General features: G+C 42.4%; 1 protein-coding gene across 5 annotated transcripts in view; it reads left to right on the top strand.

Moving 5' to 3' along the window:
* FGGY (FGGY carbohydrate kinase domain containing) overlaps window positions 1-26,475 on the top strand; it is a 422,532-nt gene that overhangs the window by 40,260 nt on the left and 355,797 nt on the right. For all 5 annotated transcript variants that reach the window (XM_082834792.1, XM_082834791.1, XM_082834790.1 and 2 more), the window contains one exon: window positions 4,732-4,883. In XM_082834792.1, the coding sequence (XP_082690918.1) occupies window positions 4,732-4,883 (152 nt within the window). The remainder of the gene's footprint in view (window positions 1-4,731; window positions 4,884-26,475) is intronic.

Below are 26,475 nucleotides of genomic sequence, written 5' to 3'. Positions count from 1 at the left end.
GCTGCTGTTGAGCTGTGACACCTTGAGTGAATCACTTAACATCTGCATGGCTTGGTTTCTCCTCTGAAAGAATTGGAATAATGAAACAGTAGCTTTGCTGTGAGAATTAAGTGAGAGCCGGACGCCTGAATGCTCAGAAAAGTTTCTTAAGTCCGATTATGAATTCCTTAAGTTAGGAGAATGTGTCTTACTTACTCCTATGGACCTAATGCATGGAACAGTGATTTTTATAAATGACATGCCCTGCAAAAGTATGCAAATGGATGAATGATTAGAGCACAGTGGTAATGGTGACCATCTTTTACACACACACACACACACACACACACACACACACATTTTTCTATTTATGCCACATTAACTAGCACCCCCATGTGCCAATCCCTGTCTGATTAAGTGTTGAGGCTTCAGAGACGAATATGAGTCGTCCTCGTTCTCAGTGGCTGACCACTGGCTCAGCTGGCATTGTTCCAGCCCAGGAGGGCAGGGCAGCCCCCGTCTAGACCACTTCAGAGAGCAGAGACTCAAGGAATGGGACTGAACCTACAGACCTCAGCTCAGCAGCAGCAAGCCCTCTCCAGCCACGGAGTGGGCTGCCTGGGGAGGCTGCCAGCACTTCTTTGTTGGCTTGTTTTAAGTAGCGGTCAGGTGATGGTCTGTTAGGGATGCTGTGGGAGGAATTCTCATTTTGGATGGGACTTTAGATGTTAAGAGCCCTAAGTTCCAAGGACTCTGTACCTTCTAATCTGCTAAGACACATGGTTTTAAACTCTGGTTAGCACATTAGAAACAACTGGAGATCTTTTAAGATTCCCAATTCATGAGCCTTACCCCCAGGGTTTGTATTCAGTTGGCTTGGGGTGAGGCTAGGGCATCAGTGTTTTTAAAGTTTTCTCGATAATTCTAATATGTGGAGAATTACTGGGTGCAGATGAATGGACAACTAAAACATTAGGAATAAGAACATCTGAAGTAGAGGAAGAGTTCCTTGTTAAACCTGTTTATACCAGCACCCTCCCGGATGCCATCTTTTTTCTCATTGTAGAGAGAATTGCCTCCTGTTGACAGTTCTCCTATTAAAAGTGTTACCTAGGTTGCAACCTGAATTATAAGTGTTGAAAAAACTGTATTCCACCTAAAAGGTTAAAATGTACCCATTCATCAAATGCATCCAGCTGCAGGTGCCCTCATCAGTTTCTTGCCTTTCAACAGGTTCTATTAAGGTTAGATTTTAACGGCAATGGATTAGCCTGTACTAGAAAATGAAATTCAGATTTTAAGGATGAATTAAGAGGGTCTTTAAAGACTTCTGTTTACCTGATAATGACCCATTCTTGACCGGTTAATTGGAGTAATTGTGAAGAGCAGGGAGTGGGGTCAGGAAATTAACCATCACCATTAAAACCAAACCCATAAGACCAGCAAAACTTACTTTCTTTCGATGGTAACCAAAAAGAAAAAGGAAAAGAAAAAAAAATCCCAAGGAAATTAAGTGCACTAGTTTGAGAACACTGACCTACACGATAAAATAGTCTCATTGTTTGCCTTTTCTTGTTTGGTCTTTCTTCCTTTTCAAGATCAGACCAGTGCTGGGTTGGACAGAGGTGCCATTGCTCTGTGCTTCCTACCTCTGCAACCCACCTAGCTCAGACCATGACTGGGTGAATCATTCCAGCCACAGGAGCTCCTGGGAGGGAGAGGAACCAAGGGAGATAATTTAGGGTCAGGGAAGAAGTTACCACCTAGGCTACTCTGTAACAGAAACCTAATATTTAGATGGTTTTCTGATTCACAGTCATTTCCTTCAAGTACCCCTGGAACACCTCCTGTGAGGTGTTGACAGTATTAATTGAATGAGTACAGGGATAAATAATCTGCCCTAAGGTAAACTGACTATGTAACCCTAATTCTGCTCTACCAGATTATTTCCAGTTCTCTTAAAATATGATGCCTTTATGGGTCTGTGCTCTCTTGGTTTCACGTGCTGTTTCTATTGTGTAGCCCCTCCTGCTGCACTCTTTCTTCACCTGCTTATCCAGTGGCCAGTCATTTTCAGAATTAACCTAAAGCTTTCCTGCGTCTTGGAAGCTCCCTGTGCAGCCTCGGGCTCAGCTAACTGGGGGCTTCTCTGTGCTCTTCCTTCTCTCTGTACCATGTCCAGGACTTCTGTCATCACTCCATACAGACGTTTTTCCATTTACCCACGTGTTCCGTAAGGGCAGAGCCTGTGGCACATTCTTCTTGGTATCCCAGCACCCAGCCCTGTGCCTGGCATGTAGCAGATGCTCAATAAAAGATGAAATGAACTTTCAGTGGAGTCATTTAGTTGTGATTTTCTACAGGCACTGAAAAAAAGATTAACTTCCAGGTTTTTGTCTGTAATGAACATTACATTAATTAATTAATCATAATAAATATAATAAAGTAATTGATTCTACACAATGCTCAGTGTGTCATTCTGAGAGCCTCTTCATGTAGAGGTAGTAGTGGCTGATCGGTCTGTCTTTACAGTAGAAAGTTTAGCAACAGGTGTTTTTGTCTTGAAGCAGCTGCAGACAGATTCTATACAATATTTAAGATGCAATGCAGATATTGTCCCCCCCAACACCCACACACCCACATTGTGTGTGTGTGTGTGTGTGTGTGTGTGTGTGTGTGTGTGTGTGTGTTTATGAATGTGTGCCCACATACCCACAGTCTGATTCTGTGATGGTTCTGGAATAGGACCTGGACATCAGTATTTTTAAAGCTATCCCAGGAGATTCTAATGTGAAACTAGAACCAGAACTTTAAGCAGTTTTGTCATACAGTAGAATCACTCAGCTGTTTAAACAAAATCTTAGATGTACCTATGGAAGGTTTCATGTACTTTCTCTTATTTTAAATGTATTACTGTTGTTTGAGGAGTTTTTGTGGGACCTGAAATCTCTCCAGGCAGGCAAACCAATGAGTGAGTCCTTGACTCATTACGATGATGACCTAATTTAGATGTATCCTTAGGCTGACTTTTTTTGTAAGTTTTAAAAATTCTTTTTCAAATATATGGAAGAGTAAGGAAAATAAGATAACAGCCTCCTATGTATGTATGAGGATAAACAGATGAGGTTTTGCCACATTTGCCACAAGTCCTTTTTTTTTTTTAAAGAAAGAACCACTTGAAGCTTCAGTCCATGCCCTCCCCCTCCCCCGTCCCTCTGCCCAGCAGGTAATGGTTCTGCCGTAGCTGGTGTTCACAAACACATTTCTTCTGTGCTTTTACCACATGTGTGTATACCCACAACAACAAACAATATATACTGTGTTTAAAAATACCCCAGCTGGTGTCATTATTCATGTTGATGTGTGTAGCTCGAGTTTAAATTGGTTTTACTAATTTATTTATCCATTCTCTGCACAGATCTACTTTCAAAGAACACTTTGTGCTTTTCCCAGCTGTGAGGTAGTAGGCATGTCTTCAATCTCGGAGTCAGATTGTCGTTGAAAACGGCCTAGATCTCAGGGTTGTTTTAAGGATTAAATGAGACGATGTGTGCAAGAGGTTCAGCACGAGGCTTGGGACACACACACGCAAACGCGCATGTGCAGCTTTATAAACACTCATATTAGCAAAATTATATAATTGCTGCAGTTATTTTGCCAGTAAATAAAATAACATGTGAAGTGCCTATCTCAATTACTCTTGAGTCCCTTTTATCTTCCCCGTTTATAATCTCCCAGGTATATTCCTTGCTGTTCTCTGCATTTTGCCATCAGAGGAAGCAGAGGACTGTGAAAAGAATACTGGCTTGCCCATCAGTGCAGGATGAATTAGCAGAGTCTGGGGAAGGGGGAAAGGGGCAACTAGTTTCTCTGTGGGCTGCAGGATGGTAGAGGTAGGATGTGAGGGGCACTGCCCATGCTCCCTTTCCAGCTGATTTTAAATTCTGTTTCCTGTGATTTATTCCTCTTGAGGGCCTACTATGTGACAAGTACTTGCCATATCCTTTATGCACATTATCTTTTGTTCAATGAATGAAAAATCTCAGTTAATCCTTATATGCTACATTTTGCAGATAAGGACACTTAGGCTAAGAAAAATTAAATAACTTTCTCAATATTTCTGCCTATACTGAAAGAACGTTCCCCATTAGGTCTGCCTGGTTCCAGAATGGAAAAAAAAATTCCAGTGCTTCCCACCCCACCAAACAAACCAACCGAGTGAGGAAAAACACTTAAATTAACTAATTTTAATTAGAGTGACTAGAGGAAGTGAGAATATAGGCAAATAAAAGCCATTATGTAAATGTATATGATATTATACCTAAAATATTTGTCCATATTTCAAGGAGACATACCTTAAAAAGCTGAAGTATTGTTTTAGGCTTATTTCATTGGCTCTTGTCTTGAGTATGTACCCAGAAAAGTTTTTCTAGAATAGGTGAAATAGGAAAGGAAGGGGAAAAGTTGAGAGAGAATGAATGGTAATATAATTAATTAGTGGATCTTGACTGGTTTTTCCTTTAGACGTTTAACCCTGGGACTATATTCAAAGAGCACGTCTCTTCAAGGGTCCGAGATACGGGTAGGATGTACCTAGTCAGTGTTGGTGGTGGTCCTTTCACTTGTTTCTTGTTGATGTGTGAAATTATACAAGCAGTTGTGCAGATTTTTGCCCTTGGGAATCCATAAGTGCCCCCTTGAATTAGAAGGATAAGGATGCACCTGTGTCCTCATCTCCCTTGTTTTTGCTAGGGGATTCTCATCGAAACATCATCATGTGGCTGGACCACCGGGCGGTCAGTCAGGTCCACAGGATCAACGAAACCAAGCACAGTGTCCTGCAGTACGTCGGGGGCGTGATGTCCGTGGAAATGCAGGCCCCGAAGCTTCTGTGGCTAAAAGAGGTAAGTGCATAGCGTTGAGGAGCGATTACTCATAATAGCAGAGGATTCCATTTATTGAATCTATTGGTACCAGGCACCCTGCTCATCACGGCTGTTGTATTTGATTTTTGCAGCAAGTCTCAGGAAGGTTGATCCCATTTTATTGATTCAGTTGTGGTTAAGTCATTCTGCTTAACTCAGGCAAGGCACTGAAATAAGTATTTGATGCAGATTATCTCTTTGAATCCTAACGGCAACCCTATAAAGTAGTTTTTTTTCTTTTTCTGTATTTGTAAAAACTAAAGCTAATAGAGATTCGTCAGCTCACCCAAAGTGACTCAATAAGTATGCAGCAGAACCAGGATTTGAACCTAAAAATGACTGAAATTGATTTTCTTAATATCCACTGTTCTATTGAAGTTCAGAGAGGTTAATTACCATTCCAGTTAGAAAGTGGCAGAGCTGGGATTCAAGTCCAAATCTTCTGACTGGAACATTCTTTCTCTACATACTTTTAGCCCCCAATGATTAATTTTTGGCCTTAGTGGCATTTTATGGAATGCCTTTCTCATCTCACCTGAACTTGAGTTTCCATACCCTTTTGTGATAAGGTGATCTCTGGCTAAGGCACTTGCAGGTGGTTCCCATTTCCAGATGTTAGAATCATTTATGAAGTGTGGAGAATGGTGATGTCAGCTTAATGGTTCCCAGTAGAGATGGATGTGTGAGAAAGTTCAAGTCCTCTGGGAATTGCAGGAACTTGAAAACCCCTAGGTGGTCTGGTGAGGAGAGAATCCATCTAATGATAAGACCTGCCGTGATTCATTTACTGGCCCTGAGGTTTCAGGTGGATTGAGTCTTCAATTACTCAAATGTGGGGTTGGGGAGAGTTTAAAGGTGATGAGGAGGTATCCTTGGATTGCCACCATGGGGCAGAAGGGAGGTAAGTAAAAAGGGCGTCAGTGATCAAGGCAGGCTTGGCTTGTTACTTGTTTAGTATATTGAGCTATTTTGTAAGTTTTAATTTGCAGAAAGACTTCTGTATTTGCTAAGAGTTTGAAAACACAGAGTGTTTTAGGAGTTGGGGGTTTTAGGATCCTAATTCTGACTCTGTTTGCATCACACTGTGTGACTTTGGGCAAAGCAATTCTCATCCCCAGGCCTCACTTTTTCCATCTCTAAAGTGAGAGAGTTGGACTGGATCAGTTTGGAAACTTGATACAAAAATATCCTGAAATACAAAGCAGTGTATTAATTTGTATTTGCACTGCCTCCACACTCTGCTATGTGTGCTATAGACTTTAACTGATCTCATCCTAACAACCTCTGCCTGGTAGATGGCATGGGAAACTGAGGCTCAGAGAGAGGGTTATATGACTTTCCCAAACAGACGATACAGCCAGAATTTAAACCTGTGTCTCCTGGTCTCCAAATCCCAGCTCATCCCATTAGTCATGAAGTACTAAAATCCTCTGTGAAGCATACCACTTTGGGAAGGACCAGGAATGAGGGTGGTGATGGTCTTTAAGCCAGCCTAAACATGTGCAGAAGAACAAATGGGTTGGCTATGTCACCCTTCTGGGCCACAGGTGAGGAATAGCTGTTCTGAATTAAGTGAGGAGGATTGAGCAGGTGGTCACTGGTGCAATACCAGAGCCTTATTGAGCACCTGCTTCATAGCCAGCTCAGGGCTGTATATCCCAGGAGATCTAAATATACCTTTGGTATGAACCTGTCAGGATATTTACCTGTGCGCTTGAGATCTAACTGCACTAAATAAAGCCCATAGAAAATAATTAAGTTCTAGATTTGTGTGGCAATGATTATGACCTAAGACTGACCATCCATCCATCCATCCATTCATCTAATCAATTCCATTTCAGAATTTCCTGAGTAAGGCTCTAAACATTGCCTCACTGTGCATTTAACTACCTGAAGGCTGAGCCTCAAATCTGTTTTTCAGACTTTTTCAATTGTTTTTTTTTGTCTTTTTGGTAAGCATGCCCAGGAATCCTTGCTGAGAGTTCCTTTGGTTTTACTGTGATTACAAATTCAAAATCAAAACAACTTCTAAAATCACGTTTCGTCCCTTCTCCTTAAAGCCTCCCAGCATGGCTTACAGCTAGCTCTTCTCAAACTTCAATGTATAAATGAATCACCTGGAGAGCTTGTTAAACTGCAGACTCTAACTTCGTAGCCCTGTGGTGGGAGCTAAGAATTTGCATTTCTAACAAGCTCCCAGGTGATGCTGATGTTGCTGGCCTGCAGACCCACAAAACCACTTTCAATGCTAAAGGCTCTACCTTTGTATCCTGAAAAGCATCCATGTGTGGAGAATGGGGAAACAGTACCTTCTTTTTATTGGGCTTGTGGGAGACTGAGGCACAGGGAAGTACAGTAGCTTGAGCTGCTGTTCAACAGCACATTCGACGTTAGAACATGAGAGTCTGTGCCAAGTGTACTGGGCTGCCATTTGTTTACTCTTCATTCATTCCTTAATTTGCCAAATCTTACCTGAGGTCCTGCTGTGAACCAGCACTGTGGTAGGAACTGGGGACATGGGCACAAAGAGGACTCGGCCTTACCCTCAAGCGGCACAGTGACCACTGGGGACAAATGGTGGGGGAGCATAAGGAGAAGAGAGGCATGGAACCAGAGCCAGCAGAAGATGCACTGAGCGCCGAGATGCAGGCATATGCAGAGTGCTTTCAGGGAAAATAATTTGCTTCCTGCACGAGCTACTTGAGATGAGCCTCAAGATATGAGTGGAGGTTTTGCACAGGAAGGATACAGTATTCTAGAGAGAATGAGGTTCATTATGGTAAGGTGTGTAGGCCCTAGGACAGGAGCCTGGGGTGCTTCCCTGAGTGTAGTAGGAAGTGAGACCAGGTAAGTAGCCTGGGCTCAGTTTGTTAAGGTCCTGTTTGGTGAGAGAGATTAGTGGATGGTTGTTAGGCAAGGGGGAAAGTGTCTTAGATACCTTTGGCAGGGTGAAGAGATTGGATTAGGAATGAGAAAATGTGTGTGGGGGGGAGTAAGAACCAGTTTATTTATTTATGTTTTTATTAGTACGTGTGCATTTATTTATTGACCATGCCGTGCGGCTTGTGGGATCTTAGTTCCCCTACCAGGGATGGAACCTGGGCCCCAGCAGCTAAAGCACCAAGTCCTAACCACTGGACCACCAGGGAATTCCCCTAAAACCAGGTTTCTTACTTTCCTCATTATAGCACTTAGTTGGCCTTGCTTTGCCCTTAGGATAAACTCCAAAATTTGTAACCTGGCTCAGAAGATGGTGTATGACGTCATTTTCACCTCCCTCCTCTGCTTACTGTGTGTCTCTCACTTTGCTCACTCTGATCCATCCACAGGGATCCACTCAGAGTGCCTCAAACACACCAGCTCTTTGCCACCTCAGCCTTTTGACTAGGGGTTGGCAAACTAGGGCCATGGGCCAAATCTGGCCTGTTGCCTGTTTTTGGATGTCCTGGGAGCTAAGAATGAGTTTTACATTTTCAGATGTTTGAAAAAGAATCAAAAGAAGAGTCATGTTTTGTGACTTGTGAAAATGATAGGAAATTAAAATTTTAGTGGCCATAAATAAAGTTTTATTGGAGCACAGCCATGCTTGTTCGTTTATCTACTGTCTGTGGTGCTTTTGCCCTACAGTGGTAGAACTGAGTATTTGAGATGGAGACTGCATGGCCTGCAAAGCTGAAAATATTTACTCTCTGGACTGTTAGAGAAAAAGTTTGCTTACCTCTGGTCTTAATGATGCTCTGATGCTGTGCCTTCTGCTTGAATATTCTTTCCTCTTCTCACCATTGATTCTAACTCATCATGTAGGTCTCAGCTTTACTGTCACATCCTTAAAAAAGCCTTTCCTGACCCTCAAATAAATCAGAGGTCTCTTGTCATTGTACTCTTAATTTTACTTCATTGTATCTTTCATAAATTGTAATGACACGTCAATTTGTATGATGATTTGTATAAAAGCTCACCCCCTCCAACCATAGTAATCCACAGGAGGATGGAGAGGATATCCATTTTGTTCCTTGTTGTGTCCCTATCCCTAATTAAATGCCTGACAGATTGTAGGTACTCAGTAAATATTGTTTGAATGATTTGAGTGGGCCAATGAGGAGCTAGTGCAGTTTTCCAGGTGAGAAGTGATGAGACCTGAATTAGGCACTGTGGGATGGAGAGGAGATGGGTTCCAGAAATCGTTAGGGGTTAATGTCAGCAGGACATTGGGGCTGATTGGCCATGAGGGGCGAGCTAGGTGGAGGAGTCAGAGCTCACCGCTCATCTCGGTATTGCTGGCATTCATGTGCTCCTTGTCCTTAGCCTGGAATCAGATGTCAGAGGGAGTTGGGCAGAATTTGGAGTTCAGACTTCTCAGAAGACAGAAGTGGTATACTAGGACCTCCGTACCTTTTGGGCAAAGCCTTTACTCGGGTCCTAGTTCTGCAATATGGAATTTTAATCATGTCCTTTGCATATAAGGTTTGTGTGTTTTAGGTTGACGTACGTCTCCTTAATAAGAATTGTCAGATAAAAGGAAAAATGCCATTTGATTTTTTCATAACCCCCAGCAGTCTGGCTTCTCCATTTGGTCTCAATGATTCTGACTCTCATCTTAATGAAGGCCAAATGTAAATTAAGTTCTCTCAGGCTGGAACAGCTGGAGTCTCCTATCTTTATAAACATGAAACATTGTAGGGTAACAAGGTGCAGGCTGAGGAAGGTCAAGCAAGTTAACAGGCTGATGCCGATCCTGACAGCTCAGTGTTAATGGAAGATAATTATCTGGCTTGTAGCGGATGCATGGAGGTATTCCAGTCCATCTTTTAACTCATTTCCTCTTTTTGCTATTGTCAGCAGAACAGAAAACTAATCATTTTATAGTTTGCAATTTTCATTGTTCATTCCAAAGGTCTGGAAGCAGCTGGCTGGAATGTCAGAGGATTTTGTTGATGGGTTTAGAAAATATATCTGCCCCTTTCATCTCCCCAGTCCATGCCCTTCTGCTTCTGTTCCCCTGATAACATATTGGGAAAACGAGTAAATGATTCTCTGATTGGTTCTAATGTGCTTTATCCTGTGTATGTAGATTCTTGGGAGGAACCTGGGAGTTTGGATAGCCAGAGGGGTGGTTTGATAACTTCCTGCTAGCTGTGGAAGGTGCTAGCACACCTAGCACTGGATGCTTTGCAGTAGGAACTCCTGAAAAGAAAACTCTGTTAGACTTCAGGAAAGCCTGGTCCTTGTCCCTTCTGTACAGTAAGAGGCTGGCACAGTAAGGGCCTCGACTGGCCTTATTCTTTCATTCTTCTTGATGATATAGTAACAATTCTCTTTTCTTTAGGTTTCTTATCTTGAAACTTTATGAAAGATAAACAATGTCAGTTTCTTTCTTGGAAACGCACCATTTCTTTTTTTTTTTTTTTTTTTTGCGGTACACGGGCCTCTCTCACTGTTGTGGCCTCTCCCGTTGCGGAGCACAGGCTCCGGACGCACAGGCTCAGCGGCCATGGCTCACGGGCCCAGCCGCTCCGCGGCATGTGGGATCCTCCCAGACCGAGACACGAACCCGCGTCCCCCGCATCGGCAGGCGGACTCTCAACCACTGCGCCACCAGGGAAGCCCACCATTTCTTTTTGGATGGCAGTTTGGTGGAAACTATAGTCTTTTTCTGTTAGTTACTCTGGCTTTACATTTCGTGCATAGGTCTGATATTATTTACCTACATTCGTCAGATCTTAGCAGTACAGCTCATACAAGATTGGAGCTCTGGGAGATAGAACACAGTTCTGTAACAACAGAAAAAGTACAGGATTTGAAGCCAAACACACTTGCATTTAAATCTTTCTCCACCATTTACCGATTTTGCAACCTTAGGCTAAGTCAGCATGTCTGAGTTTCAGCATGCTGAGCTGTCAAATGATGATAATAATATCAGCTTTGTGGAATTATTATAATTTAGTCAGATATTTGTAAAATATCTTATTCAAAGAGTAGTTTAATTCTCACTTCCACTGTGCATAAAAATGTTTGTCTCTACTGATGGGCATGTCAATAACATTCTAGCACCAATCGAGAGAATTTTAAACACTAGAATATCTTATTTTAAGTAGCTGAGTGTAATGAGTGGTATGCTTTTCCTGTTTGAATAATAGCTACGGAAACCACCTAAAAATGACCACAGAGTTGTCAGAGACAATCATAGAAAATAGTAGAAGAGTATAAAGCATATTTTCAGAGTCATTCATTTATTTGAATCATCCACATCCTATGTGTAATACCTATACCAGAAAGCAGCCAGCTTTGAATTGCAAAGCTGATTGACTTACTGAATACCTTCTACTTGTTTCCCCTAAAATTCACCAGTGCCTCCAGCCCCAGAATTATTTTATTCCACAATGATTATTTAATCTTTACACTAGTCATGTGGGGTAGATATTATCTCTTTTTATAAATGAGGAAACTGAGGCTCAAAAATGTTAAGTGTCTTACTCCTCGTCTCGTATCATGCAAGCATACGAACATCAAGAACCATACAAACAGCTCCATCCCCCATCCCCCTCCTGTGGAGACCTGTGCACTTCACTGTGGGAACCCAGAGGTGGTCTCTGTCTTCACAAAATTACAGCCTTCTAAAAATTGAAAAAAAAATACACACACACACACACACGTATATGTATATGTATTTATTTATTTGGCTGAGCCGGGTCTTCGCTGCGGCATGCAGGATCTTTTAGTTTTGGCACATGGGATCTTTAGTTTCGGCATGGAACTCTTAGTTGTGGCATGTGAAATCTAGTTCCCTGACCAGGGATCAAACCCGGGCCCCCTGAATTGAGAGTGCGGAGTCTTAGCCACTGGACCACCAGGGAAGTCCCCAAAATTACAGCCTTTTTGGACTAAGCAATAACAACAGAATAAGGAATTAGATGAAAACAGTAGCTAAAATGTATACAGTGCTTATTATATACGTAGTACTTGTCTAAGCATTTCATCCATGTTAAACTCATCTACTCCTCACAACCACCCTATGAAGTTAAGTCTCATATTTTACAGATGACAAAACAGACTCAGAGATGTTAAGCAATTTGCCTAAGGTTATTCAGCTAATAAATGGCAAGGCTGGGGTTTGAACCTTGGCATTTCAGACCCATAGACCCATTTCAGACCCATTTCACTCTACTACCTCTTCAAGTGTTTGCCTTGCAGGGTTTGAATAATCTAGTTCAGGGAAAAAACTTGGAAGTAATGACTTCAGGAGAATCTGAGGCTGGGAACAATGGGTGGTAGGTTCGTTTTTTTCATTTAAAAAGTCTTGGCTGAGTGTCTCCTATATGATGGGCACTGAGGTTGCAAGGTGAGCAAGACAGATGAGGGCCCTGGGTAGCCTTCTGGGAACTTAGATTCTAGCATAGAGCAGCAGAAAAGAGACACGGAGACAAATACATAGGCAAAGTGATTTTGTTTTCTGGAAAATGCTATGAAGGAGAATGGCAGATGAACAGATTTGGCATAGCTAGTGTGTTCTCTTGGGAGGTTTTGGTTGACAAAATGATGAGACTTTCAGGAAGAAGGAGCAGCAGATTCAATGAGGGGAGGAAAGCACCTGAGAGATCAGCATAGGAGGTCAGCAGGGCTGGCCAGGTATGAGCAAGGCAGGGAGTGGCAGGAGGTGGGGTAAGAGAAGTGACCAGGGGCCAGATCCTGCACAGCCTTGAGGCCGTGGACAGGAATTTCGATTTTATTCTAAGACAGTGAGAAATGGTTGATGGATTTTAAACCTGCGTGTGACATGATCTGTTTTATGACTTCAAAAAGATCCTTCTGGCATATGTACTGGGTAGATAATAAATATTTGTATAGCAACAACAAAGTTTACACTATAATGTGAAAGGGAAAAAAGTTATGAGGCTGTGCAGTCTTATAAATGCATTTGTCTTAAGAAACTTACAGTATAGAAAAAAAATGGCTGTATATTACAAAAAACAATAATGAGACACTATCCGTGGTTGGTATAGTTTGCTTATGTTACAGCACAAAGATCATGCTTTTATTACTTCTTTGTACTTTTCCATTAAAAAGTAATCTTATAGTCCTAGCTAACCTTTCTGGTTGACAACACTTCGTTATTTAGCATGGGATTTTTTTTTTCTTCTTGGAATTATTTTCCTAAACCATCTGCACTGTATGAGGGACTTTACATGCAGTATTTCCTCTAAGCCCCTCAGTGACACAGTATTATTATCCCATTTTACAGATGAGGAAAACAAGACCCAGAGGGCTTAAGTAGCTTGCTTCCCCAAAGCTATGCAATAAGTGGTAGAACCAGGATCCTCACCAAGTCCAGCCCTCCTCCAGCCCCTGGGCTATATCCGTTGGCCCTCACTGCCCTGTTGCTCATTTCAGCTCATGTGTAGGGTTACAGGCTGGCAGCCCACAAGCTGAATCTGGTCCCCAGATGGGTTTTGGTGGACCCACCCTGTGCTTGAAAAAAAAATTCTTTTTTGAATTAGTGTCCAACATTTAAAAACTAAGAAATTTCACATAAAAATCCAGATTTTTCTGCTTCTCTAGAAAAAATAACAAAAGGATTTAGCAGTCCTGGGTTCACATTCCCATGTGGAAGGAACTGGCCAGAGTTGTGCAGGAGCTGCCCCTCGAGAAGGGGCGAGTGTCCTTCATTTCACAGTGGTCCCCACCCAGCCTGCCTCACCATTTCCTTTTCCAGCAACTACCCATCTAGGCACTTGGATTTGAGACCCAGACTGCGGGAATTTGTTCAAGGAATCCATCATTACTTTTCCTATAACAAAATGCTTAGAGAAATGGAAAGACTTTCCAGTTGGGGAATTTCTTGGTCAGTGGATCTAAGGATACCATACTCATGTTCTCTTACACCTCTGGGTCTTTGCTGAGGTCTTCCTTCTGCCTGGCAAACTTAAAATCATTTCTTTTCACTTGGGGAAACTTATACTAATTCTTCAAACTCCAGGAAGCCTTCCTTGACTTTCTCTATGTTGATTGGGGTCCTGCCCTCTGTCCGCTATGGCATCCTCCCCTTACCTCTACCCTGGAATTCATTAAACTATATTGCACCTCACTTATCTCCATGTCCCTGGTGTCTAGGGCATTGCTTAGCATCTCACACTGATAACTCAGTACATATTTTAATGGATGGATGCATGAACTTATCAAATCATTTATCATGCCATTTTTGATTGCTGGGTTTTGTCTGTCCAGATAGTTCCATTCCAAAGTAAAGATCCACTGCAAGTTGAGTGTACTTTCATTTTCTCTTCCCTGTTGTGGAAAAGGAAGTTTGGAGTATTACTACTCCTTTCTACCCCAGAGCCATCCCTTGGCTGCAGTCTGTTACCTTGAGTCACTGCTTATTTTGTAAGATTGATGCAGTAACTCCTCTGGGCCTCTCTTCTGTGTCTTTGTGCTCTGAGGGGACTAACCCCTTTATGTTGCTCCCTTCACCCCCAAGAAAATCCAAGACACATCAACTGAATCAGACAAGCTCTCTTTAGAATGTTTATACTAGGGCCGTTTTACGTTTGGACCAGATTCCTCCCAGCCTTTGAGCACTGCGGACGGTACTGTCAGCTGATGTTAGGGCATCTGTTGTGGATTTTCTCTCCAGGGTGGTCTTCCCATAAACTGGGCTCGTAACTAAAATATATGGAGTGTTGAGGCTGATGGCCTGCCTTCATTTACCTGGACAGTGAATCCTTTCCTTATCCCTGTATTTGCATATTTGATTTATGCCAAATATATGCTGTATTCTTTTACTTTTATAGTCCAACAGAGTAATTTAAAAAAGCAGGCCAAAATTTTAAAAAAAAAGAAGGACTTGGCCTGATACCTAATAACATTTAATAAATGTCAGCTATTGTTATGATACTTTATTTTGTATTTTACTTTATAACTTCTGTGACTTGGACATATGTTTTCTTTATTTGATTGGTGACATGGCCTTGCAAGTTAAACGTTACTATTTGTTACATTTTATAGATAAATATAGTAAGCCTCAAAGAGATGCAGTGACTTGTCCACAGGTATCAGGCTTGGGTCTTTATGAAGGTCCTTTTGGATCTAAATCCTGTCTTGTTTTTTTTGTTTGTTTTTTTTCTGCTGCACCATGTTCCTTCCTCATTTGGATTGGTGGATTCTTGGCTCCATAAGAGGAGGGACCAAACCTTTCTCTCCATACCTGACTATTGTCTTCCCCGACCCAAACACAGTGCTTGGCATTGAAAGAATATTCAATAAATATTTGCTAAATGAATTCTTGTTTCCTGGTCCTTTCCAGACTTACGGCTGTAATAGCATAGTCCACGTGCCCAGCTTCCTTGCTGCCAGCCTTGTCCGACCACTGTGTAGGGGTGTCAGCTACATCTAGGAATTTACAGTATAACCAGAGAAGAGAGAGAAAGATTGCTAAGTTTGGCTGGCCTTATGCTCACATGGTATGATTCGATGTAAAACAAAAAACGAACAAAATTCTTTCCTCACAGTGGTTAAAATGGAGGTCACATCTATTGGAGGAAAATACTGTCTTTAGAAAAGACACTAAAAAATACAGTGCAGTTAATGTGTGTTGTGATACAGGAACTCATTAGCATGATCAGCTGCACTAAGGTGGACTGTTAGCTTGGAAATCTGGGGGCCCAGGATAGGTGGATGTTAACTGGGGAAAGGGAGGAGGGAGGCCAGAAGTCTGACAAGATGCAAGTCACAGCATTCTTCTGGAGGGGTAAGTAAATCTCATTTCTCTGAACATATGGGTTGGTTTTATTCTTTTTTTTTTTTTGGTTCTGTTGTCTTCAAAATGAGAATAACTGTGCTGCTATTGTAGGGATATATTCATTTAATCAGTGAAACAAACGTTTGTCTAGTAACTGCTATGAGGAAGGCGTTGTACCTGGTGATGGGGAGACAAGGCGGAAGCCAAGAGTATCCTTTAATCTCAAGGGGCTCCCAAGTCTAGGACCAAATGTAAGAGGCTGTGAAAGCCATTTTTCCCCAACATTTTATTATCAGAATTGTCAAACATACAGAAAAGTTGAAAGAATTTTATAGTGAACACTTAGAACCATCACCTAGATTCTGCCATTAACATTTTACTGTACTTGGTTTATCACATATATATATACATCTATATGTCCTTCTATCCATCCAATCAATCCACCTTAAGTTTTTGGAGTAAGTTGAGATATTGTTACCCTTGTGAAAGCAGTTTGAAATAATATCTTTCCGATATACTTACTAAATTCTATTTAAGATATTGACTCTGTTTGATTGCTGTCTACAAACATCATCAACACCTGCACTAGAATTTATTAACTATCTATCTATCTAGCTTTTAACTCAGCTATCTTGCTTAATTCTTTTGAAAATCCTGTGAGGTAGATGTTAGCACTTACTTCACAGATAAAGAAGATGAGGATGGAGGGAGTTAGATGGATTACTACCTACTGACTGTTACTTCTGGCAGTGTTGGGATGCAAAAACCTGGGTTTTCTAACTCTAGGAAATGAATTTAAGGAGTCAAAAGTTAGCTGGTCAACTCCAGTCTTTATCAGGGGCAAGGTGCCCCGGTCTGTCCTACAGATGAGATACCTGGTTCTCTTAGTTTAAATTTCAGATCCCAGATACCACATTTGTTTGGCTTAAATTTTGAAGATAAATATGAACTTTAGAATAAAAAAGTTACCTAAGTTAGACTCACAGTTAAAGAATCACGCTTGAGACCGGGTGAAGTCTAAGATTCCCTCCACTACACAAACTCCAACCCATTTCTATTTTGTCTGTGTTCCAGCACAGGGGTCTCCAACCCCCAGGCCGCATACTGGTACCTGTCTGCGGCCTGTTAGGAACTGGACTGCACGGCAGGTGGTGAGCGGCGGGCGGGCAAGTGAAGTTTCATCTGCCGCTCCCCATCGCTTGCATTGCCGCCTGAACCATCCTCCTCCCCGTCCTCGGTCCGTGGAAAAATTGTCTTCCACGAAACTGGTCCCTGGTGCCAGAAAGGTTGGGGACCGCTGCTCCAGCACGTTAGAGTTACCTCCCAAGAGCTGGCCTCTTCCTCCTCTTTGCATTTACCTCCTCCTGAAACATCTGCAGTTGGAAAAAATGAATAAATGATCCAACTAGTTCCTTAGCTCTTCTGAACCCCAGGGTCCTGGCAGTACTTCTGCAGCTAAGACCTCACTGGAGGCCAGTCTCTGTGCATGAAGCTGTGTCCACTCTGCTGGTTGAATGACAAAGGGACTCAGGGATCCCCATCAAAGCCTACATCTCTCTGAATCCTTCCTGTATGGAGAGGCTGTGGATTAGGTGAAACTTGGGAGTGACCTCAGTAGTAAAAGGAAGTCTGATCTCAGCTCTACAGCCTCATCAGTACCCCTACCCACACCCTCTCAAAAAGCTGCTTTAGTCTGGCTTCCAGGCTGTGTCATCTCAAGAGTCAGCGTCTTCTGGCTCAAAAATGCAAGACTAGGGAGTGTTCAGAGGGAATTAGAAGCTGCCTGGGTAAGTGGCTCTGCCCCCTCTGGCCTCTGTCTCTCATTCGGGCTTTGCTTAAGGGTCTGAACTGTGGCACAGATAAATGTTTTCTTCCAGTAATGCTGTATGTGCAGAGTATTAGAGCTTGCCCAAGGAAAGCAAAGCAAGCTACCAGGACGTAAGATCTTTTTACCAATTAATTATTCAGAATATTATTAATAATAAGGGTTTCATCTTCTCTAGTATTATTTGTATTATTCACCACTGATGAGTGAAAATGACCAGTCATGGATGAGCACCGGTTCAGGGACTGGCATTTGGGAACAGCCATAGCTCCTGAAGTTCTCTTTCAGTGCTGGCATTCTGTGAGCCTAAGATAGATGGGGAGAGAATCGGGACCAGAGTGAAACCTACTGCAGTTGTCTTGGCATGAGGCCGTGTGGTCTGGCTTTGACCGGGGGTCAGAGACCAGACCGTGGACCTGAGAAAGGGAGTGAGTCACTGTGCAAGTATTTATCAAGCACCGCCCATGTGCTGGGAAGCAGCAGCCAGGCAGCAGTGAAGGAGTATTGGGTTTGGAGTTCAAGTGGCCGAGGTTTCACACCAGGTTGTTCACTTAACTGTCTGCATGATCTTGGGCAATTCATTTCACTTAGGCGCCTTAGTTTCCTGTTCATGAAATGGTATTGACAACAATATTTTGTATCAGAAGGTATTTGGTAAGTTGTAGGGTGCTGGTGGTAGGGATGTATTTTCAGGTGATGATTAGGACAGAAGTTGATTTCTGGGAAAAAGGTTAGTGAGGTCTATTTTTCATATACTTAACTCTAGATGCAGTTAAGAGAGCTAAGAGTGAAGGGAAAAATCCACATGGTCTGAGGGTAGGCCCTTTTTTTTTTTTTAACCGTGCTTAATCTTGATGGACAACTTGGAGAGTAGGTAGTAGTATTTGTGTTTGAGCTTGTGGGAACAGGCTAGGAGTGAGTGCTAGAGCAGGGCATCTAACTCAAGCCTGTGCCCTTTCCACAGCAGCTCACAGGCCCAGGGTTGTGGAGAGTGGAGGAATCAGGGGGAGAGTAAATCCGTCCTCTGATGCCCCAAGTGACTGTTTACAGAGCAGTTTCACTTGCACTGTTATTAGTAGCTTATGGGGTACTGTCTTCAGTAACCAGCATTCTCAGGATGATGGCTGTTAAGAGGAGAGGTCTTTAGACCTCAGAAGAGGTCTAAAAATACTAGCATGGTACCCATCGGTTCCTGCCAGAGTTGACCGAGGACATTCATTCATTCAGCAAATATTTATTGAAAATTTATTTTATTTCAAGTACTTGGTTAAATGCTGGGAGTATAGCAGTAAACCAGAGTCCCTGTCCTCAAGCAGCTCATATTCTAGAAGAGGGACAGAAATAAAGACACAGTACTCTGTAGGTAGGATGGAAATTCAGTTCCTTATGGAAATATGCCCGGGTTAGGGGAGAGGAGTCAGGAGGAGGTGACATGTAGGTTGGGGGCTAATGGAGGTAAGCACTCAGTGGGGTGGATGGCCTGGCGTGGGAAGAGGTCTGGCAGTCCGAGGAAAGGAGGCCTCCGTGGGTTGCAGAGAGAGCGTGGTGCAAGCCTAGAATGTGAGAAAGCAGTTCCAGCTCAGTCTAAAAGCACCTTTGGAGGCCCTTTTGCGTATTCAGTACCATTCATTATGGGAATTTCCTTTTTGGACATCATGGGATGGAGCCCTAGCCCCAGGCATAGAAAAGCCAGAAGCTTCTGTCGCCCCTGTTCTGACCATCGCACCTCAGGGCCTGGATCTGAGAACCCGGTGATGACAGGCTTGGCGTGCTTCTGTGGCGGCAGTGTCCTCCCTGGGCCCAAGGAGAAGCCCTCCTCATTTCAGTCCTCTCAGGACCAGACTAGACAATGTCCCGGAGCGCAAGGCAGAGAATGAACCCCTCTTGTCCAGGAGGGTGGGACGGAACCCCGGGCGGGGCCTCCTCCTTCTCTTTGGTGGGCGTGTGACTCAGAGGTGGTGACATCAGCCATGACTTCATTCACCCAGAGGAGAGGCTGGCTGCAGACCGCGAGCGGGGCTCTGCCTTCTGCCCTTCCTTCTCCACGTTCTGTCTCGTTGTCGGGACGTTGTCATGGTCCTGCTCTTGTTTTCCACACGTCGTTTTCACTTCTTTCCTTTTCTGTCATTCTCACTTTATTCCCTTCCCATGTTTAAACTATTCTTTCTCTTCACCCCATCTTCCCTTTCTCTCTCTCTTCATCTTTTGCTTTTTCTTCTCATTCCTTCGCCACTTCTCTCTTCCACTTAATCTTTGTTTCATTTTCTTTCTCACTCATCTTCTCTTTTGCCTCCCTTTTCCTTTCTTTCTTCCTCTTCCTCTGTTCTGTCTCTTTCTTCCATGTCAGAAATATGTATGGAAACTGGTCCTCCTGCCTTCCACCTCTTCTCCCCTCCAGATTTCCCACCATGTTTTTTTCTGTCCTAACCTTCCTAAAACTGGAGTAACAAATCACCCCCTGCTCAGACCTCAAGGTCCCCCCATTCTCTTGTGGCCTGTCTAATGAATTCAGATTTGCTTCCTACTCCACTTCAGTGCACATCTCTCAGGCTGACATTCTCAGGGCTCCTTTTCCATGGCCAGGGATGCAGGTGCTGCTTCTTCCTGCACTTTTGTTCAGGCCCGTTGCCCCAGCTGGACTGCCCTCCATCCCATCTTCCTTAGTCTTTGCCTTCCCTCCACAGCGAAGTCAGACACTACCTCCCAAGTAATACGTTTCTTCTGCTGCCTGCCCACAACAGTGCCTTTCTTTCATGACCATGCAGCATCCTTAGTTTATAAATCAGATATTTTCAAACTTGAATTATTCTGTGCTGCTTCTGTATCATGGCTGGGTGTTTCCTATGCAGACTCTTTGCTATACCTCACCAGTAAGCAACCTGAGGATTAGGACCAGTATATTCCTGCCTTTCATCTATGGTTACCTTCACATGTAGCACACACCTGGCCACAAACCAGGACTGATAGACAAATTATTGCATGGTCAATAAGTATTGCATTTAAGAAATAGTTATTTCATGTTAACTGTAGGGCTACAGGTGAGTTAATTATGGTCCTTCCTTAAAAGGACCTAAGAGTCTAATAGGGAAGATGGATAGGCCCCATATAATTTGAGAAGAGTAAGGATTGTGGGGGAAACTAACATTTACTGGGGATGTGCCAGGATGAGCGTTGTAACATGCATAACCTCACTGAATTGAATCATACTATCAATATAATGAGTTAAACACTGCTGTCAGTGAACAAAGGGAAACCCAGAGATATTAGGTGACTACTGGCCAGGAGTAATGTAATTACCAAGTAGGAGAACCAAGGTGTTATTCTTTTTTTTTAATTTTATTATTTTTTAAAACTTATTTGCTTTACAATTTTGGGTTAATTTCTGCTGTACTGCATAGTGATTCAGTTATACATACATACACACACATACACACACACACACACACACACACACATATATACACATACACATATATACATTCTTTTTCATATTATTTTCCATTATGGTTTATCACAGGATATTGAATATAGTTCCCGGTGCTATACAGTAGGATCTTGTTTATCCATTCTCTATATGATAGTTTGCCTCTGCTAATCCCAAACTCCCAGTCTATCCCTCTTCCACCCCCTCTCTTTTGGCAACCACAAGTCTGTTTTCTGTGTCTGTGAGTCTGTTTTGTAGATAAGCTCATTTGTGTCATATTTTAGATCCACATATAAGTGATATCATATGGTATTTGTCATTCTTTGACTTACTTCACTTAGTATGATAATCTCTAGGTCCATCCATGTTGCTGCAAATGGCATCATTTCATTTTTTTATGGCTGAGTAATATTCTATTGTATATGTGTACCACATCTTCTATACCACATCTTCTTTATCCATTCATCTTTTGATGGACATTTAGGTTGTTTCCATGTCTTGGCTATTGTGAATAGTGCTGCTGGGAACATAGGGGTGCATGTATCTTTTTGGTTTTTGTTTGTTTGTTTTTTCTCTCCAAGCAGGTATAATGCTCATGATAAAAGCAGTAAAATCATCACAAACACACCTTGGAAACATTATGCTAAGTGAAAGAAGCTGGTCACGAAAATACCACTTTTTCCATTTACGTGAAATGTCCAGAATAGGCAGATCCATAGAGATAGAAAGATGAGTAGATTAAGGACTGTGGGGTCAGGGGAAATGAGGAACATCTTTCTTCTAAGGTGATGAGTATGTACTAAAATCATGGTGATGGTTGCACAACTTGGAGAATATACTAAAAACCATTTAATTGTACATTTTAAATGGATAAAATGTATGACGTGAATTATAGTTTCATTTGGATGTATGACCAGGAGTGGGATCGTTGGATCACATGGTAACTGTATTTTTAGTTTTTTTAAGGAACCTCCATACTGTTTTCCATAGTGGCTGTACCAGTTTACATTCCCACCAACAGTATAGGAGGGTTCCCTTAGGAGAACCAAGGTTTGAACTGAAGTGTGTCAGTCTCCAAAGCCCCAGCTCCTTCCTGAAGTTGGAAACGTGGCGGGACTGACATTCTAACTAATAAGAACAATCATTTAAGACCTGCTCACTCTGAGCCAGCTGGTGTTCTGCACACTTCACATACACTTGCTCGTTGTTCTCTCAACAGCTCTGTGGTGAAGATGGTACTGTTGTCCTCTGTAATTCTCATAGGACAGAGAAGTAGAAGTGAAGAGTAGTTCAGTTGCTTTCTGAAGGTCACACAGCTGTGACGTATTAGAGCCAGGATATGCACCCTTGCGGTCTGGCTCTGGAGAAGAGGTAGTGGAGTGTGCAAAGGCACCTCCATGTAGAGTAGCACGTTGTGTTACTAGAACTACCATTGCAGTCAGTTTGAGGAATCGGACAGGGGAGAGGAGGGGTGCTGAAACGCAAAGGTGTTGAGAGGTGAGGCTAAATGGAAGCCTGGAGCCAGATCACAAAAACCTTACAGTGTTCAGTGCCCTATACAAGGACCCTTCACAAAAGATGCAGAAGTGTTCCTTAGAAAGGGATGTTTTCTGTGACATTGGACTGTTACACATCCATCATACGGAAGGGTTTATGAAGTTCTGCTCTTCTACTAGTTGAGTAGTGAAGGGATTTCTCAGTCGTGGACCTTGTCTGTGCCCTGCAGGAAATGACAGTGGTATAAATAAAGAAGGAGATATATATACACATATATACATATCCAGATGAGCCCCCGAGTAGTGCCAAATGGAACCGTAAAGTACACCCATCCTTTATGTGTTGGGGGTGAGCAAAGTTTGGGTTGAAGGCAATTGGGGAGAGAAAGAAGAGGGCCACCACTGGGAGCCAGCCTGGACTGGACACCAGGCTGTCCTCAGGCGTCCCGGAGCACTCGCCGTTTGATGGAGTGCTCTTCCCACCTCAGCCCCCTCTCCAGCACGCTTGGAAGCCATTCAGCCTGGTGCTGCACTGACGCAGGAGTTCCAGCCAGGAAGTGAATGAATCCATTTTCCAATTAAAATGAAACTTCTCCAAAGGACCTGCTCACCCTAAGAAGAGAAATTTATCTTCCTGGCAGTCTGGCTTGGCTAGGATATGTCTCTGCCCCTAAGACAGATGGTGAAAAGCCATTAACTTGAATGAGAAAAGAGAAACTGGGACAGTCCTTATTCACAACCTCATTCACTTATCCATTCATTTCTTATTTACATAAACTCCTGTTCAGCTTGCACATCTCTGCTCATTCATTTATTTGTTCATAAACTCCTGTTCAGCTTGCACATCTCTGCTCATTCATTTATTTGTTCATTCATTCACCTAATGTTATTCCTTGTCTATAGATCAGATACAGTGCGAGGTCCTAGGAACAGCGAGACTGAACAAAAACACAGTCCCTGACTCTTAGAGATTTCAGTTTAGGGAGAGAGATAAACATGTGAACAGATGATGGGAAGGGCTATGATGGGGATATTCACTGAGTATTATGGGGGCATAGCACAGAACACCCTACCCAGCTTAGGGGAATCAGAGAAGATGTCATGGAGTGCGTAACACTTGAGTCCTAAATGATGAGCACATGTTGGCCAAGTGAGGGAGGGAGGGTATCCAGATAAGGAACACTATGAATAAAGATGTAATGGTGAGAAAAAGGACAATGTATGTGATTTTAGTGCAGCATCTCAGATCTATCAGAGACGAAGCTGGCAAGTAAGACGTGGTTTGTACATGCCACGTTAATAAATTTACTCTTTAACTCCAAAGGTAGTAGAAAACTTTGAAGGGTGCAAAGGGTACTAGATTGAAAGCTCCCTGTGGGTGGGGCTGTGTCTGTTGTTTGCTCTCATTTCCCTTGCACTGAGCACAGTACCTGACATGTAGAGGATACCAAATAAATAATGAAGGAATGAATGAATGATTTATATAGTCAAATATTCATTTTACATAGGCCATTACATTCTAACTGGCTATGTAGAGGGTGGGAATTGAGGGGGTTAAAATTTGAAAGAGGCTGTATCAGTTAGGGTAGTGACAGGCCACCTCAACACTTGATGGAGTAAAAAAGCAACCATTTATTTACCTTGTAATTACGCAGGTTACTGATTAGGGATGAGCTAAGCTAAATGGATTTTCTTGTCTCTGCTGAATGTGTTCAGGAGTCTCTGGAGGGCTGCTGGGTTTCCTGATCTTAGCTCTATTCGGCTCTCTTGAATGTGTGGAGCCTTGGCCGGGACGGTTGGGTTTTGCTCCACGTGTCCTCTCATCCTCCAGCAGGTCAGCCTGAGCTGCCTCATGTGGCAGCTCTACATTCCAAGAAGACAAGAGCAAGGTCTTCAAGAGCTCAGTTCAGAAGTAGCACAGTGGTGTTTCTGCTTCATTGCATTGGTCAAGCCAGGTCCTAAGCCCAGGCCCAATTCAAGTGGTGGAGAAACAGATTCACCTCTTCTTTTTTTAATTGAAGTATAGTTGATTTACAATGTTGTGTTAAATTCTGCTGTACAGCAAAGTGATTCGGTTATACATACATATATATATATATATATATATATATATACCATTCTTTTTTAATATTCTTTTCCATTATGGGTTATCATAGGATATTGAATATAGTTCTCGTGCTATACAGTAGGACCTTGTTGTTTATCCATTCTGTATATAATAGTTTGCATCCGCTAACCCCAAACTCCCACTCCAGCCCTCCTTCAGCCCCCTCCCCCTTTGGCAACCATAAGTCTGTTCTCTATGTCTGTGAGTCTGTTTCTGTTTTATAGATAGGTTCATTTGTGTTGTATTTTAGTTTCCACATATAAGTGATATTATATGTTATTTGTCTTTCTCTTTCCGACTTACTTCACTTAGTATGATAATCTCTAGTTGCATCCATGTTGCTGCAAATGGCATTATTTATTCTTTTTTTTAAGGCTGAGTAGTGTTCCATTGTATATGTGTGCCACATCTTCTTTATCCATTCATCTGTCGATGAATATTTAGGTTGCTTGCCATGTCTTGGCTGTTGTGAATAGAGCTGTTATGAACATAGGGGTGCATGTATCTTTTTGAATTATAGTTTTTTCTGGATATATGTGCAGGAGTGGGATTGCTGGATCATATGGTAATTCTATTTTTAGTTTTCTGAGGAACCTCCATACTGTTTTCCACAATGGGTGCACCAACTTAACATTCTCACCAACAGTGTAGGAGGGTTCCCTTTTCTCCACACCCTCTCCAGCCTTTGTTATTTGTAGAGTCTTTGATGATGGCCATTCTGACTCGTGTGAGGTGGCACCTCATTGTAGTTTTGATTTGCATTTCTCTAGATTCACCTCTTAATGCGAGGAGCTACAGAGTCATACTGCAAAGGGCATGAATACAGGGTTGGGGAGAATTCTGGCCACTTTTGTGGTATACCATAGACAGGATAGCAATAATCCAGGAGATAGAATGTGATGGACTGAAAATAGGGTAGTGAAGATGTGGTGTGATGGGTAATTTTATGTGTCAACTTGACTGGGCCACAGGGTGACACTTGCTCAAACATTATTCTAAGTGTGTCTGTGAGGGTGTATCTGGATGAGATTAATATTTGAATTGGTCAGCTGAGTAAAGCAGATTCTCCTCCCTAATGTGGGTGAGCCCCATCTAATCAATTGAAGACCTGAATAGAATAAAAAGGCTGAAAAAGAGGGAACTCCTCCTACCTGACTGCCTTGAGGTGGAAATTGGTCTTTTCCTGTCTTTGACTGAAACCTTGGCTCTTCTTGGGTCTTGAGCCTGTTGGTCTTTGGACTAGAAATTACACCATCAGTTCTCCTGGTTCTCAGGCCTTTGGACTCAGATTGGAACCCCTGGGTCTCCAGCTTGCCAACTGCAGATCTTGGGACTTCTCAGCTTCTATAATCGTGTGAGCCAATCCTGATAATAAATATACATATATGAAGAAATATACAAATGTACATAGATGTCATATATACGAAGGAGATATATATATATAGGATATATAAGATATACATATTATAAGATATATATTTTATATATAAGGTGTATATATATATATATATATATATATTACATAAGATATATATATGTAGTCTCCTATTGGTTCTATTTCTTTGGAGAACCCTGACTAATACAGGGGGGGTGAAGAGGTGGGAACCTCTTCATGGATTAATTGGGAGTTTAAATTAGAAGGATGATTGGATGTAAGCAATGAGAGAGAAGGAGAAGATGACTCCTAGGGTAACTGGATCCCCTGACATAGAAAACCAAGGAGGAGGAAAACATTTGGGGAAAATAACAGATTCTGTTATGAACGTGTCGAGTTAGAGGTGCAGTGGCGCATCCAGGAGACGTGTCTCAGGAGAGTTTAGAGTTTGAGATCGTGCATGTTACTCAACTAGTAGTTGGTTGGAACCTTGGGAATAATTAAAATTGTCCAGGAAGCATGTGAAAAGTGAGAAGAACATTTGGATGAATCAAGAACATCTCTCTGCATTTAAAGGGAAACTAAGGAAAAGGAGCTCGGGAAGGAGATAGA

The sequence above is a fragment of the Leucopleurus acutus genome (genome assembly GCF_964270905.1).
Source record: "Leucopleurus acutus genome assembly, chromosome: 2".
Taxonomy (NCBI): domain Eukaryota; kingdom Metazoa; phylum Chordata; class Mammalia; order Artiodactyla; family Delphinidae; genus Leucopleurus; species Leucopleurus acutus.
The sequence above is the reverse complement of the archived record's forward strand: the minus strand, read 5'-3'. Positions and strand labels throughout refer to the sequence as shown.